We start from the raw sequence: 16,450 nt of genomic DNA on the forward strand, positions 1-16,450 counted from the left end.
CCTAGATTGCTATATTCATACTCTAGGTGGTAATGGTGGGAAAAAGAAGTAGCTAGAAATTATTGAGTCATGCCAGTGCGCTCTCTGAGCCAGATCTTCTGAATCTGCTCCTGCCTTGAGCCATTAAAAACAAATTCTCAGGTCCTTCAGAGTAAATGCTCTATATTACAGACAACACACTCTGTTAGGAAACCCTTCGCCTTACATATTTTCCCCAAACTGAATTCTATTCCTCAAAAGAACCCAAGCATAGATATTGCTTCAATGGAAACCTTTTTGTGAATTTGCTGATATCGGGATACAAGCATTACTGTATTTTCTGTGGCACTTTCTTTATCCTCCATCATGACACATAGCTCACTGGACTGTAGTTCTTGCTTGATTGTTGATATTCCTTACTACATGGTAAGCCCCAGAAAGTCAAGGCTGGTATTTTGGTCATTATGGGATCCTCAGGGCCTGGCTTCTACTGGGCACTTAATAAATATTGGGTTATAGTTAGATAAAGTCCACTGGTACGCAGGGATGCTGTTGTTTTCTTCATAATGTCCCCCAAATATCTAATCCTAAAACATTCTTTCATGTATTCATTCAGGAAGTCAACAACACATTCATCCATTCAAAATGTTTTAATACATAGGCATCAAGTGGATTTTACTCAGTTACTAGAGTCAAGATCCTGGTAGCAGACTGAGAAAACCAAAGGAATAGCACTCCTTTGAGAACTCTGAATAAAGGTTATTTGTATCTGAATTTGGCAAATGGCATAGCCACCATCAGCCACTAGACACATACTAAAGCAACTAGTACATTCCAGACAATGTGCTAGGCAGTGGGGCTATAAAATCAAGTAGTAAACTGCTCCTGTTCTCCAAGATCTCATAATCAGTGCAGAAAATAGTCATGCAGACTAATTAATAGAACATAACATTATGCATTAAAAGAGAGAGAGAGAAAAGAAAGAAAGAGAAAAAAGAGGAAGAGAAAAAGAGAAAGAGAAGGGAAAGAGAAAAAGAGGTATAGTGTTTTCAGAGCACAGAAAAGATTATCTGAGAATCAGAGGAGCCTTTCCTGAGGATGTGATACTTATGCTGAGTTTTAAGGAATGAAAATAGGCTCCCTGAGTGGAGAAGTGTTCCAGGCAGAAGCAGTAGCATGTGAAAAGCATGAAAAGATAAAAGAGCATAGCCTAGTCATGAAACGGTGAGTATGTTATCCAGCTCCATGGCAGACTGGCAAGGGAAGATTCTTGTCACAAGGCAGCAACTTGATCTTCAGAGGCCTTAGGTGCCAGCAAAGAATTTTTAATTTAATCTCTTAGTCTAAAGGAGTTGTTCAATGACTTTAAGCATGGAAGAAAATTGATCAAATTCAAAATTTTAAGATTTTTTTTATTAGAGACACAGAGAGACAGAGACAGAGACAGAGACAGAGACAGAGGGAGAAGCAAGCTCCATGCAGGGAACCTGACGTGGGACTCAATCCCGGGTCTCCAGGATCACACCCTGAGCTGAGGGCAGCGCTAAACTGCTAAGCCACCGGGGCTGACCAAATTCAAAATTTTTTAAAAAGCCTCTGGAGAGTTTAGGGAGAATTAAATGGAAGAATGTTCCCCGATATCTTGGAATTGGAAATGACTTTAGGTGATATGTAGTTTGGGCATCAAATAATGTAGAATTCTGTGAAAAAAAAAACTGTTTTTGTTTTTACATATCTTTCCATATTCTTATTATATAAAAAGAAAAAGCATCTGTTAGGTGTAGGCTCTGGAGTCAGAACACCTAGGTTGAAGTTTCTGCTCTAGAATTGATTATCTTGAATAAGTTATTTGGATTCTGGGCCTCAGTTTCCATAACTGTGAAATGGAGTTCATAAAAATAACATTTATGCCATCAAGTAGTTTCAAAAATAAGTGAATTAATTCTTAGAACAGAGCCTGACCGAAAAGCACTTAATAAATGTTAGCTATTATTTTTAATTAGTATTATTATGTTTATCTTCTATTAGGGTGAGTGATACCATTTATAGTAATTATTTAATTTTTCCTGTTAAATAGACTTACTTGATTTTAAAGAGCAAATCATTCTAAACAATACTGCTAAGGAAATAATATAACATATGAAAAAAATCAGGACAGTCAGAGGGACAAGAGAATACACAGGTATGGCAAATAGGTGAAAATAATGTACACATGACTGGGGTTGAGATCAAAGGAAGCCAAACTGGAGGCAGTGAGAAAGGGAGAAAGGTTAAAAATTCAAATTTAGATCAGGGTAGAAAAGGTGAAGAAGAAAAAGATGGATTTGTGAAACATTTAGAAGGTTGAATTGACACTACTTTCATGCTCCCAAAGTCTAGGATGGTGCCTGGCACGTGGAAAGAACCCAACAAATATTTTCTACGAAAGGATAGATAAAAGAGGTGAGTAAACAATAAAGAAAAAGTCTAAGAAATCTCACAGTTTCCAAGTCTGAATATTTGGGTAGGTGGTGATGTTAAAGAAAGTAGAGCAAGAGGAGTAGGACCTGGAAAGAAGATAATGAGTTAGCATAGGATGTGATGAATCTGAATTTTTCAGTAGAAATCTAGATGGTGATGTCCATCAGTTTACCAGAAACTCAGGACAAATGTCCTGGTTACACATATAGGTTTGGTAGCTAATCAATTCCATATTCTTAAGTACATCTTTGTTTTTCCTTCATGATCAAAACAAAGACAGAAAAATAGGGATGGTATGGATGGTTTTGATCGGTCAACATTTTCCAGAGAAACAGAACCAAAAGGATACACATTTATCTTCTATGTAGGAATTGATTATTGTGAGGAATTGATTTACATAATTGTGGAGGTTTTATGAGTCCTATATCTGATTGAGGACTCTGAGAGGCTCGAAAACCAGGAGAAAGTTACAGTTCTGGACCAAAGGAAAAACAGGAAGAGCCTATATTGTAGGGAAGTCCAAAGGCAATTTCCTTAAGGATCACCTTCTGCTCAGGGGAGTGAGCCTTTTGTTCTATTTTGGCCTTCAATTGATTGGATTAAGCAATCTGTTTTGCTTAAAGTCAGTGATTGAAACATAAATCTCATCCAAAAATGCCTTCATAGAAGCATCCAGAATGTTGTTTGGCCAAATTATCTGGGCATTGTGGCCTAGCCAAGGTGACACATGAAAGTATTACAGTGTACATGTGATAAATCCTTCTCATCTTACTGACTTTATACACATATATCTTCTATGTAGAGTTCAGTGCAATAGCAAAATTTATAATAGTCATTAGTTGGTATGGAAGAAAATCCCCTCTGGAAGACAATGGCCTTCATTATTAGTTATCCACAGAAAAAGAAGAATGGAACATTTTCTGTGTACTCGGGACTGCATGAGCTATTATCTGCTGGGGTCTGAAGTAATTCTCTTTCTCACTAGATAAAAGGACCAGGGTAGAAATATATACAATTGCCAGAACCTCTGTATAATGGAAGAGTAAGGATTAACACAGAATGTCTTTCCTAAAACAAAACTACAGCCCAATATGTACCTTTGCATTTCCACTTTCAGCCTGAACAATGCAGCAAAAATTTCATCCCAACAAGTCTTTGTGCACAATTTTTAATAATTAAGTTATAGTTAAGGCCAGTCCTTGGTCATGTTCTTGACAACATTCAAACCAGGTTTTTACCAAACTTCATAGTCAGCGGAATAAAATGGAATTGATAGGCCTAAAAGAGTAAATATCTTCAAATGACCTTTGTGCTTATCATATACAGAGAATTATTGAGCTAGGAAAGCTCTTCCCTTAAAAAATGCTTATTAAGTGTTTAGAAGACCTATGAAAAGTCATTCCACAAATGTACATAAAATTTGAAAGTGTTACAGTAACACATTGTAAAATACTACAGCTTTCTCAAAAGTTATAATCAACTTGGAGATTATAAAAATACTTTATAATCCTGCATTGCTAAAAATAGCCTCCTTAAAATCAAGGGTTCCATTTCTGGTACATTATCGCAGCCCTCATGGGCTCTGATGCAGTCACACTCTGGCTTCTTAGTAAAAACCATGGAGGATCATTACTTCATCAAATGAGCTTGTGACTAATTTTCCATATTAAATAAGATACATTTTCCAATACTTATAAGTATGGTCAACACCACCCTACACATTGACTTATGACTTTTGTTTTGCCAATGAAGAATGCTACTGTTAAGTATAGTCTTTGCATTCCAAAAAACAACAAAGGCTTTTCAATTAAAAAAAAAAAAAAAAACACCTGAAGTTTATATTGCAATTTGATTTATGTCAACATGCCTGAAAGCTTTCCCACATTTTAACTCAGTAATATGGTTAAATACTAGTCTATGAGTATAATGTGGGTTCTTAAATTCCATATGTGAGTGACTTCATATATTTGTCTTTCTCTAACTTATTTTATTTAGCATAATACTCTCTAGCTCCATCCTTGTCATTGCAAAGGGCAAGATTTCATTCTTTTTGATGGCTGAGTAATATTCCGTGTGTGTGTGTGTGTGTGTGTGTGTGTGTGTGTATGTGTATACATACCACCTCTTCTTATCCATTCAACAGTCAATGGACACCTGGGCTCTTTACATAATTTGGCTATTGTTGACAAGACAAATGATCATAGGGGGAAAGAAGAGAGAAGAAGACCAAGAAACAGTCTCTTAACTATAGAGAACAAACTGAGCATTACCAGATGGGTGGGGGGGACCTGTTAAACAGGTGATGGGGATTAAGGAGTACACTTGTGATGAGCACTGGGTATTGTATATAAGTGTTGAAACACTAATTGTACACCTGAAACAAATATTTAAATTTTTTAAAAGAATGTAATGTGGAAATAGGCAAAGCTTTATGAATAAATACTCATTCTAGCATTGTTTATAAAGGTGTTTTTTCTTTTAGATGTAAATTTATATTCAAAAGTTAAAGAACATCTGGGTTATAACTGATCTGGGACAAATGTAACCAACCAAAAATGGAGGAATAGTTAAGTGAATGATGTATCTATTAATGCAACCATAGAAATTTATGTTCACAAAGACTTCATAATGGAATGTTAAATTACCTACAAAAGGGATATAAAATGCATTATACAGTAGGTGCATATAATTATATAATTTAAATATTTAAAGTCTATTAATAAAAAAGAGTTACAGGGGAAAACAGCAAAATAAATTCTGCAAAAACTCTCACTCTTTTTCTATTTCCAGATATTTTCCAGGTTGGATCTAGGGTACATGCATTGCTTTTAAAATGGAGGGAAAATATGATTTTATTAAGGGAGCTGGAGTGAGAAAGAAAACAAGCCTGATGTTTGGGGGGGAGGGGGGACGGGTTGGCGAAAGTTTGCAGGAAGTTAGCATAAGCCTCATTTACAGGCTCAAATTTGTTGATAAAGGTGATGGTATTCACTGATCCCTGCAAAGTGTTACTGTCTAGTGGAATTGACGCTTGGTCCTTTAAGCTCTCTCTGAGGTTGATATTGAGAAATAGTTAAAAAAAAAAAAAAGAGGTGTTTTCCTATTGCTTTAACTCGACTCAGTAATTGCTGTTGCACTCCCGGACTCAACCACCTCCAAACCACATGTTTGCATTACCTGTGGCCCGTCTGGGGACAAGGAAATGCACTGTAGCTGAAGAATTCAAACATGCTAATCATCAGGCCCTGGAAAGGGTTAGCGCTATCCTACTTCTGATACACCCCTGTGTCAGGTGCTAATTAAATATATACCCAGTGGCTGGGGAAAAAACTGTTCCCTGAACTTGGGACAAACAACAACAAAGTATCACTTAGGGTTCTCTGTAAACCACAGAAATCAAGCATGTCTAACTTAGTCAAAACTAAAATTGACTGAAAAGTGAGTCCTTTACAGAAGAACAACTAATCATGTCTCCTGAAGAATACCAACCAGGATGGCACTGAATTCTCCATCAGTACCTCATGAACAATCCCTTTTTTGAGAGCTACACCTGAATGACTCCGCTTGCACATCCAAACTGGAATCATTCCACCCATGATGAAAATTCTCAGGGAGGAAATAGAAGAGGATTGCATGGGACCATGCGCTGATTCCTTTGGCCAGAAGAAAACCCCACCAGGATCCCATGGAATAGATGGCAGTTATTCCCCAACAGTAAGACTATCTTGGGGCTTGCCCTAGGTGGTGCCAGTTTCTATCGACTTTTCAGGAAGAACTATAAATAGCTTTATGTTCACTCACGAAAATGTCCAAGTTTAGATAACATATTGCATGATCACTCTACACAAAGGAAAAATAGGGCGTTGTTACCAAAGAGGGGGAAGTGGATGCTGAGCAGATGAAAATAGAATGAAACTATTAGTAGGAGCTGAAGCAAAGCATTTGCTCCCAATCTCTCAGGTCAAAAGATAAGAATCAGAGTCAAAAGCCCTTATCAGGCTTCTGCTTCTGACTCCAACATAAAATTAACATTCCTTTACTTGAGTAACTGTTGAATTATGACTTTAAGCCAATAGTTCCATCTCCTCATCTTCCTATGTCCTTGCAGCTAAATCCAGAAATGTTCAAGTGTTCCTCTTTTGCTGCTGCTTTTTTAGCTTAATTGGTGCCCTCCTGCTTTCCAAAATAGAATGCTAACATCCACTCACCCAGCTGGAGGAGGGTCGGGGTGATACCGGATCCAATATTCCCCAAAGCATGTGTGGGATGGTTGCTGCATCCCTGCTGCTGACTAATAATAAGGAGTCAAAAAGCACCTTTTGATTTTGATTTCCTCCGAGAGGCTGTTCTACAAGCATGGGGTCAACTTAAAGGAAAAAGGGTTTTTGTTTAATATTTTCTCCTTTCATTAGCGCACTTAAATTACTTTCTTACAAACTCTGCTTGTTACCTAAATGTACTAGCACTTTTTGTTACCTAATTAGCTTTCTTATCAGAATTCCAACCAAAAATAACAAGAAATGTAATAATGATAAGGTATCCTGCCTCCTCAAAACAGATTTCCTTCCGCGCTTTATCTCTTGGTGCTGTTCTGGCTTGTTTAATTAAAGTATCAGAAATTATTAGGCTCAAATTATTTCTTGATCTAGCGCTCAAATTCTCCCGAAAAACTGCTTCTTTTGCCTCAGTATTTAAACCTTTATCAGTGTGAGACAGATGAGTTTCCACACATATGCAACAAGATTCGTGTAATACAATATACGTTTGGAGGAAGAGCCTAATTAGCCTCCAAATAATTAGACAAACAAATCAGATTTGGCTACTCTGGGCTACCATGAACATTTAAATCCTTGTGTCTCCTCTCCTGTGCTCCCCAACATTAATGTGCAAAAGAACCTTGCGAAACTTTAGCATGGAGCTGTGAAATTCAAAGGAGAGATCTTATTTATTTTTTCATTAGGAGGGTGGGAGTAAAAAATCACCCAGTTCAAAACACTGACATAAGTTGTATTCGAGAAGGGGAGTCATGTCTGTTACAGATTTGAAAATAATGGATGAGAAAGTATCCTTACATCACAGCACTGAGAAGGAGAAATCTATAAGGCAACCTCGTTATTTCTCTTTGGGATATACTGTGAAAAAAATTTGGGTTGGAATCTGCTTGCTTCTGGTGGAGATGTGTGAGAGGTTCACTTTCTTTGAAGTTGTCTGCAATATGATCCCCTTTTGCACTGTCAAGCTTGGCTATCCCAATTACCAAGCAGCCATTTTGAACTTGTGTTTTATTGGAACTTCAGTACTTAGCCCAATGTTTGCAGGATGGCTTGCTGATGTCTGTCTAGGAAGAAACAAACTGGTATATGTTTGCTTATGTCTACATTTTCTGGGTGAGTGTCCTTCTGGCTGGATCGTTTTGCAACTTAGTTGAATAGATTTTTGTTAGAATTTTTACTCTCTGTTATCTTTATCTTGTTCTTAGTGTAAAATGTGATAAATGAAGTAAGAATGTTGTTTCAATTTGCTTTGTTCTCTGTATTATTTGGGGGATGTTAGTAAATGTATGTGCGTGTGTGTGTGTGTGGATATGTGGATGCTTTGATACCTATATTGTTGTACTGATTGTATTTTATAATAATTATCTCTTTACATATCTATCTTCTGTACTCCTCAAACACACTTCTTTTCCCCCTTGCTACTCCAAGCCCAAATTTGTGACAAATTCTAAATGAAACATGAGGTTCATTTGCTTCACAGCTAAGATGAAGTGTGCTAAAGATTTTTGAAGTTCATGTAAAACAATTGAAGAATGTTCTCATCAAAAGGTGGTTTTTAATTAGTCATATAGTAATTAAGATTGCATATGAAGATATGATTTCTATATTATGAACTATGGTTACATGCTAAATACATTAATAAATTCAAACACTACAGTAGGCTTCTTTGCATAGAGAAAAATAAATATATCTACAAAACTTTGGGAGTGAAGTGATTGTGAGAAATGTTGGAGAAATGTCAAGATTGTTTGATAAGGTACAGAGAGTGAGTTGATGAACAGTCTAGAATTTTGGACTAAAAAGTTCAGTTGTTCTTCTGTATAACAAGGAGTTACTGAAGATATGATGAAAATATCTGGGAAATGTTTTTTCTTCAATAAACAAGATAGGCAACCAAAGTGAGAGGTTAAATAGAGGGAGACCAGAATACCTCAGGAGCATGGTCTAGGAGAAATGTCAATCCAGGAGAAAGCATATGAAAAACTGTAAAAACATGGCAACTAAACAAGAGCACAAATATTATGAGGAACAAAAATTAACTCCAAGTTTCTGAGCTGAGGGACTTAGGAAGCTAGTATGTGGTTTACCGATACTGAGAAATTTAGCAGAAATGCAAGTGTGGGGAGACAAGGGAAGAGATAAATGAGTGAGGGATGAATATCAAGTATTCAACAAACCCTCCAATAAATTGCCATTCACCATTCATCAATTAGATTGTGATCCAAACATAACTCATCAGTTTTGTTAAGTAAAAATGAAGTCACTGCATGGCAAATATTCATTCGACATTCAGCAAATATTCTTCAGTGGCCACTCAGTGCCAGGCATTGTCCCAGGATCTGGGAATGCAACAGAAAAGAAAGCAATCTCTTTTTACCAAAGTTGACTTTCCAGTGTGGAAAAGAGAAAACAAATAAGCAAAAGATATTATGTAAGGTGTTCAGGAGTATTATGATGAAAAATATAGGTGGGTAAGGGACAGAACAGACTAGACAGTGACATGATTGCTGTTCTGTATCAGGGAATGTTTTCTGATGAGGAGTCATTTAAGTTAGTGTCTGAATGATTTACTTTTCTCAAATTGGTAACAGGCCATATCCATGGTACTTGGCAACTTCTTATTTAACACGGCAATTCCTATCAGTCTAAATTCCTGTGTAAGCATCAGACTAGAATTGAGTCCAAATTTTGGAATTTGACAAACAAAAGACCTAAGTCAGATCCATAGCCATTCATTTTCTTACTAAAAGCTATTTCCTTGTGCTCCTTACTCATGGCTGCCATCAAATTCTAACCAATCACTGAGTATCAGAGTTTCTATAAAAAATGTGTCTTTTGTTTCAAATGCTAACCCTTAGCTCAAAATCCAGCTTTCTTTTTCAAGGCCATTACAATGGCCTGCTTACTGGGCTATCAGACAATCAGTGTGACTCCAATCCATACACCTTTCTACTCACAACATTGACTTGCTCAAAGAATACATCTATATATTGGCTCTCTTGCCTAAAAAACAATACCTAATTTAGTTCATAAGAATCTTTACAATCTGTCCCAAATTTACCTTACCAGACTTTTGTCTCAAAAATGACCTCAACCATGCTGAAGTTCTTGCTTGCCTCTAATCCCCTACTTCTCTCCTATTACTTATACTTTTTTCTATGCCTGAATTTATCAACCTTCCTTTATTTCTCTACCCCATAGCCAAGACAAGAAAAATCCTGTCCTCCCTTTAAGACCCAAGGTGTTCAACCACATTCTAATCATACCTCTACAATTTCACTTACCACATTATAATTTCCATCTGCATGTCTGTCTTCTACGATGGACTTGTTAGCTCCTGGAGTGGAAAGTCAGCTGTCCCCCACCACCTAGCAGAAGATATGACACATCCTGGTGTTTTATACAGAGCTACTAAGGATATGTGCTGATTTTGTAGTGCACAATAGCACACATCGAAGAGACTCTATCATACATGTCATAGACTTGTATTTTTATTACTTCAATTTTATAACAGATAAAAATAAAGTTTTGATCTAATGCAATCAGTATATTATGACATTTTCTCAAGAGATGGAAGTAGAGTGCCTTCTTAATTTGCACAAAGGTACCACTAAAAGTGCTTTGTCTCTAAATATATGGCTGCTGCAAGAAGTAACTCCTCTGCCCATCTCCTTTGGTTAGCCCTTAGCCTAAGCAGGCTTTACATCACACTTCCAGAGACAAGGAGGATTGAGGGGCAGAGAGAAAGCAGCTGGGATCATATTTGGCCAAACTTAATAGGAAACATTTCAAACTCACTAACTTACAGGGCCTACTCTCATGATAAATCATTTTGATACCACATACTGAGTACACATATTCTTCAGATTGTAAAGTCCACTATAAGGGAGAAAAAACATTAGACCTAATTTCTGCCTTTAAGAAACTTATAGTCCAAATGAGAAAACTAAACACATACAGCCACCATTTAAAAATAAATAAATAGGGATCCCTGGGTGGTGCAGCGGGTTGGCGCCTGCCTTTGGCCCAGGGCGCGATCCTGGAGACCCGGGATCGAATCCCACGTCGGGCTCCCGGTGCATGGAGCCTGCTTCTCCCTCTGCCTATGTCTCTGCCTCTCTCTCTCTCTCTCTCTGTGTGACTATCATTAAAAATAAATAAATAAATAATAAATAAATAAATAAATAAAATAAAATAAAATAAAATAAAATAAAATAAAATCAGGGGATCCCTGTGTGGCTCAGCGGTTTGGCACCTGCCTTTGGCCCAGGGCACGATCCTGGAGTCCCAGGATCGAGTCCTGCGTGGGGCTCCCTGCATGGAGCCTGCTTCTCCTTCCTCCTGTGTCTCTGCCTCTCTCTCTCTCTCTCTCTCTCTCATAAATAAACAAATAAAAATAAATCTTTAAAAAAAATCATACCAGCACCTAGGTGTCTCAATTGGTTGAGTGTCTGCCTTTGGCTTAAATCATGATCCCAGGGTCCTGGATTTGAGTCTGGCATAGGACTCCCTGCTCAGCAGGGAGCCTGCTTCTCCATCTCCTCCTTGCTCATGCTCTCTCACTATCTCTATCTCTCAAATAAATAAATAAAATCTTTTTTAAAAATTAAAAATAAAAAAATCATACCAAAAATATGAATGCTAAATCAATAAAATGGAGGACAAAAGTAATAGGGAGAAGCCATTTTTCGCTAATCAAATTGACAAAAAAAAAAAAAAAGATGATTTGACCAGTTGACGAGAATTACAAAAAGTGGCAGATTATATCGGGTTACTCTGTAACATTGGGAAAGCCACTTAATCTCACCAAACCTGAGTTGTGTTTTTTTTTTTTAATTGGACTAAGAAAATCTATCTTCTGACATCACAAAGGTTTTCCAAGATGAAACAACATAATACATGTAAATGTTTTACAGAATTTAAAGATCTTAGCAAAAGTATGGAATTGAATCATAATTTCTATTAAACAAGGAAAGTGTTGTAGTCCCTGAGAGATGGAGTTGAGAAGAGGCTCACCACCCACTCCTTGTCCTTTCCTGTCCTCCTCTTCTCCCGCCCTGTACCGAATCACCCACCTCACCTTCTCACCTTTGTGTGTGCCAAGATGGCTCTGCTCAGTGGCATAAGAAGTGAGAGAAATCAAAGGGCAGGAAAAGGAGAAAGAGAAGTAGAAAAAGAAAAGAGATCTATATTCTTCTTACCACTATGATAATGTTCTCTGTAAAACATTTTCTTTAACAGGCTCCTTATAAGTCTGAGATCTTCAAATTTTCTATCTCTCTAGTGATTGAGAACAAATAACCCTTACTAACAGTGGTTTTCTCTGGGGGTGAGATTACAGGCATCTCTCATTTCTTATATATTTCCAAATTTTGTTAGAATGGACATGGTTTGCTTATACATTCTGAGAGAGGAGATAGGTCAAGTTAAGGGGGGGGGGAATAATTAGGCCTCTGGATGAATTAAAACACCTATTGAAATTTTTCACATTTAGGAAATCATGCTATCTCCAGAATTGCAGTGACTAACAAATATTTCAATGAAAAAAATCACATAAGGATGCTACTTTCAGAGGAAAACCTTATTTATAATGCCATTTGGTGATTCAGTTGGTCTATGCCATATTTATTCTCCTTTTTTCTCTACCTACAGGCTCTGCTTTGTTATCTGTGGTTGCTTTTCCCTTGGAAGATTTCTATATAGGCACTTACCATATGATTAACAATATACCAAAAAAAGAGCAGAACAGGCTGTTTTACATAGCGCTATTAGCCATCTGCCTTGGCACAGGAGGAATGAGAGCCATCGTCTGCCCACTGAGTGCTTACAGCCTTCAGGAGTATGGATCCCAGAAACAGATGTCTTTTTTTAACTGGTAAGCATCACTGGCCAGGAAAGAAATGAGGCTTATGACATTTCTCCTCTTCTGAGATTTCTCATTGTTTGCTCTCTGCTCCCATTTTGATGGTAGTAATTCACTGTTTGTCATTGACTGGCCTTGGTAAAGTGATGACGTGACAGTGCCTATGACAATGATTCAGCCAGTAACTGTGAGAGTCTATGAGTCAGGTACAGACCAACACAGCTTACCAGAGCCTTCCTAAAACACATAGATAAATTATAAACAAATGTGAGGTGGCTTGTCATACTTAATAGAAGGTGGCTTTGGAGCCAAATAAGCCTTTACTCTACTTAACACAAGCTATCTGACCTTGGTCAAGTCATTTATTCTCAAAAAGTTTCAGCTTAATCATTTGTAAAAGGTTATAATACCTCTTCTTGGGTTTTATTAGAGGCAATAAGATGTGTCTTGCAGCCAGAGAACCTGGCACATAGTAGGTGAAAATAAGTGGTAGCTATTACTAGTTCTGCCCACACTGGAAGAGACTAATATTTGGCAGAGATTATAAATTCACAGGATAGTGCAGAGAAGATAAAGAGGATAGAAAAAAGTATTTTATAATTTGTGGAAACATCAACCAGCAACTCTGTTTTGTATCCACTTTGCCCTTAACATCTAAAAGAGTTTGTATTCCACAAAAATCAAACTGCTGTTCTGTGAATCTTTTTTCTCTCCAAGTTCTTAGACAGTTTTATGTGGTTTTAAGTAATCGATTTTTTATTATCCAATACAAATTCAAAAAATAATTTTGATCTTTACATAGAGTTCTTCAGTGTTTAGTACGGAATTTTGTTGTTATTATTACTTGTCAGTGGATGTCAAGTAGATCTGAGATACATTCTTTTGTTCCCTCTTTTCTGTGAAATGAGTTGTCAACATTTTTCTAACTATTCTGTCTTTCTCCCAGTGTTAGCAATGGAAAAAAAAAATCAATGCACAGACAGAATCAGACAAAACATTTAAAGAAAATTCATATTTAAAGCAGCATTAAATGAAAGAATTTAGAATAAATAATCTAGGTATATATAACTATCCAAGGCAGTTTCTTTCTTTCCTTCTTTCTCTCTCTCTCCCTTTCTTTCTTTCTTTCTTTCTTTCTTTCTTTCTTTCTTTCTTTTTCTTTCTCTCTTTCTCTCTTTCTCTCTTTCTCTTTCTCTTTCTCTCCCCCCCCAATTATATTAATATTACAAAGCACTCAGGCCTATTTTGGATTCAGTCCAAACGTCAGAAAATAATGCAGTTTTACCAAAGGTGGAAGGGACTCTCTACTTTCTTATAGCAAATTCTGCCTCCTTGACCTGCCCAAAGGAGAAAGAAAAATCCTTCTTTTTTATTCTATTCGAAGGTTTTAATCCTTAATTAGCAACATCATTTTGATTAAATAAGACTCTAGAGGATTAAGACTGGAGAGCAATCAGTTGTTCTGAAAGATAGCTCTGGAGAATTTATTGTACTGTGGTCTTAGTCATTCAGAGTTGTGTTTAATCAAAGTGACATTTCTCAGTGTTGATTACAAAGGAGACATTATATGAATGAAATATTTCCTTTGGGAAAGGGGGGACTCCCAATGAGTTTGTACTTTAGGCCTTTAAAGGGGGGATGGGGAGTAGGGTGAAAATGAATTTCTGCAGCAGTGAGGAGCCAGGCCAAATTTAGAATGAACGCATTTCAATGTGGTTTCTTATTCTTTCCTAATTTCACTAAAATCTCTAATAAAAGCTATCATGCAGGGGCGCCTGGGTGACTCTGTTGGTTGAGCATCTGACTCTTAGTTTTTGGCTCAGGTCATGATCTCAGGGTCAAGACATCTAGCCCACATTGCATCAGCTCCATGCTCAGTGGGGAGTCTGTTAGAGGTCCTCTCTTTCCCCGCCACCTCCCCCTTCCCACCATGCTCAAGTGCTTTCTCTTTTTCTCTCTCTCCCTAAAATTAAATAGATAATCAAAATAATCATGCAGAGTTTTTAAAACCTAAAGTTAAAGCACCTAGAAATGTGCATGGGGAACCAAGATGTTACTTTTTAATGTGGTAAAGGATTCTCTGGATGGTAAGCTTCTTGAAGGCTGAATCTGCTTGTTACAGGTTTTTTGGTAGTTTGTTTTGAGGGGTTTTTAAAATCATAATACCAACCTACAGGGAAATTTCTCTGGGCAACTGCTTTTTGTAATTTATAGAAAAGAATGCTAACTCTATTGGTATACATACTGCAGGGGTGGGTAGCAAGATGGACAGAGACACTTACAGAAGACAGAAGGGACAGGATCCCAGCTCTGTCACAGGAGTTTTATGCTTTTCGGCAAGTCCCTTTACTTCTCAGAGCACCAGTATCTCATCCACAAAACGAGAATACTCTGGAGGGCATTTGTATAGCTTATAAATAAAGTATCCTAGCACATCATAGATACTCAAATTCTGATAGCTATTATTATTAAATGACAAATCAGCTAAAATCATTGTCTAAATTCTGGGTAAGAGGGAACCCATTTAGGAGGAGGCCATCTTTAAATGGGCAGTGCCTTAATTTAAAATCTATTCTCCAAGTAAAAAATGCTTCTAGAAATCACAAGCTTGGTTAATATAATGAATTTCAGTAGTGTCTTTAAAAAAACAGCATACCACTTGAATCTGTAACCGCTTGAAAGTTGCATCCAGTTCTATTTTCAGCACAGATGTCAGATGTTCCTAGTCACAGGACCTTTAATGAGATGTGTCATTGCATCTATACCACCTAAAGCTTCCCAGTGATTATGTTAAATAGTATAGACTGGAAGTCTCGAGCATTGAAAGCACCACTTCCGAGTAGAGCTGCCAAGTGTAGGTGAGAAAACCACTCCCAGCCAACATTACCATCTGGTACTGGATCTTCCTCAAGTATGTACCTTATTGAAAGAATAAAGCTAAACTCCCTGAAATCAAGAGGCATAATAATCTTCCAACATCCTTGTGCTGTTATCTAGATTAGAACCTGAATCTTCCAGCATTTTCCAAAATCTGAGGTGTGCAATTAAGAGTTCACCACATTGGAGATCATCTAGGTAAATACACCTGTGCAGAATCTTTTCTGGAAGCAAAAAGAAAGGTGGATAATTAAGTCTGTCTATAACCATAATTTTAAATTCTACTGCAATTAACTTCAAATCTTGCTTCCACATTTCTCTACTTACTTCACCTGGTAATTTGCATCTGATCTGCATATCATAGTCTGTTCCTAACCAGTTACCAGAGTGAATTATACATGATTTAAAAGTCCAAATAGAATATTGGTAGAATTTGAAAAAAATCTAGAGACTGACTTATTCTATTCCAGAAATTTTAAATATCTGGTACACAGATTGATTCTACATAACATTTGTCTCACACTAAAATATTCTGATGTTAATACTTGAATTTAATAACTTTTATATTAGGGAGACACTAGAGGTAAAAATTTATTATCCCACAGAATTTCTTTTCAGAAGCTGTTTTACTATTCACTTGAGTGTTATTTGAAAGCAGCAATCCTCAATCCTAGATGGACATACCCCCTGAAGACTCAAAAATACTGATTCCTGGGTCTCAATATCAAAAGCCCAAAATATATTGGTCTGTGATGAGTTCCAAAGACCAGGATTTTTTGCTTTCTTAAGTTGCCTAAGTAGTCAGGTTTAAGAACTACTGCTCTCAAGTAGTCATCTAATTTTGAGAATCACTTAAGGGCTTTATTTAAAAATGTTTCCCAGGCCCCACCTGTAACACCCAAAATCAGAATTTTCTGGAAGCATCGCTGTTAATGCATACGATTTTTATCAAGTGCTTCAGAATTTTGAAAACAATTCCAGAGGTATAAGGAAAGGG

At 37.0% G+C, this 16,450-nt stretch overlaps 1 protein-coding gene across 2 annotated transcripts in view; it reads left to right on the plus strand.

Moving 5' to 3' along the window:
* The first annotated feature begins 7,465 nt into the window (after positions 1-7,465).
* SLC15A5 (solute carrier family 15 member 5) overlaps positions 7,466-16,450 on the plus strand; it is an 82,426-nt gene continuing 73,441 nt past the window's right edge. For both annotated transcript variants that reach the window (XM_025455658.3, XM_035706986.2), the window contains exons 1-2: positions 7,466-7,826; positions 12,366-12,588. In XM_025455658.3, coding sequence (XP_025311443.3) covers positions 7,466-7,826; positions 12,366-12,588 — 584 coding nt within the window. The remainder of the gene's footprint in view (positions 7,827-12,365; positions 12,589-16,450) is intronic.

This window comes from Canis lupus, chromosome 27, assembly GCF_003254725.2.
Source record: "Canis lupus dingo isolate Sandy chromosome 27, ASM325472v2, whole genome shotgun sequence".
NCBI classification, from domain to species: Eukaryota; Metazoa; Chordata; class Mammalia; order Carnivora; family Canidae; genus Canis; species Canis lupus.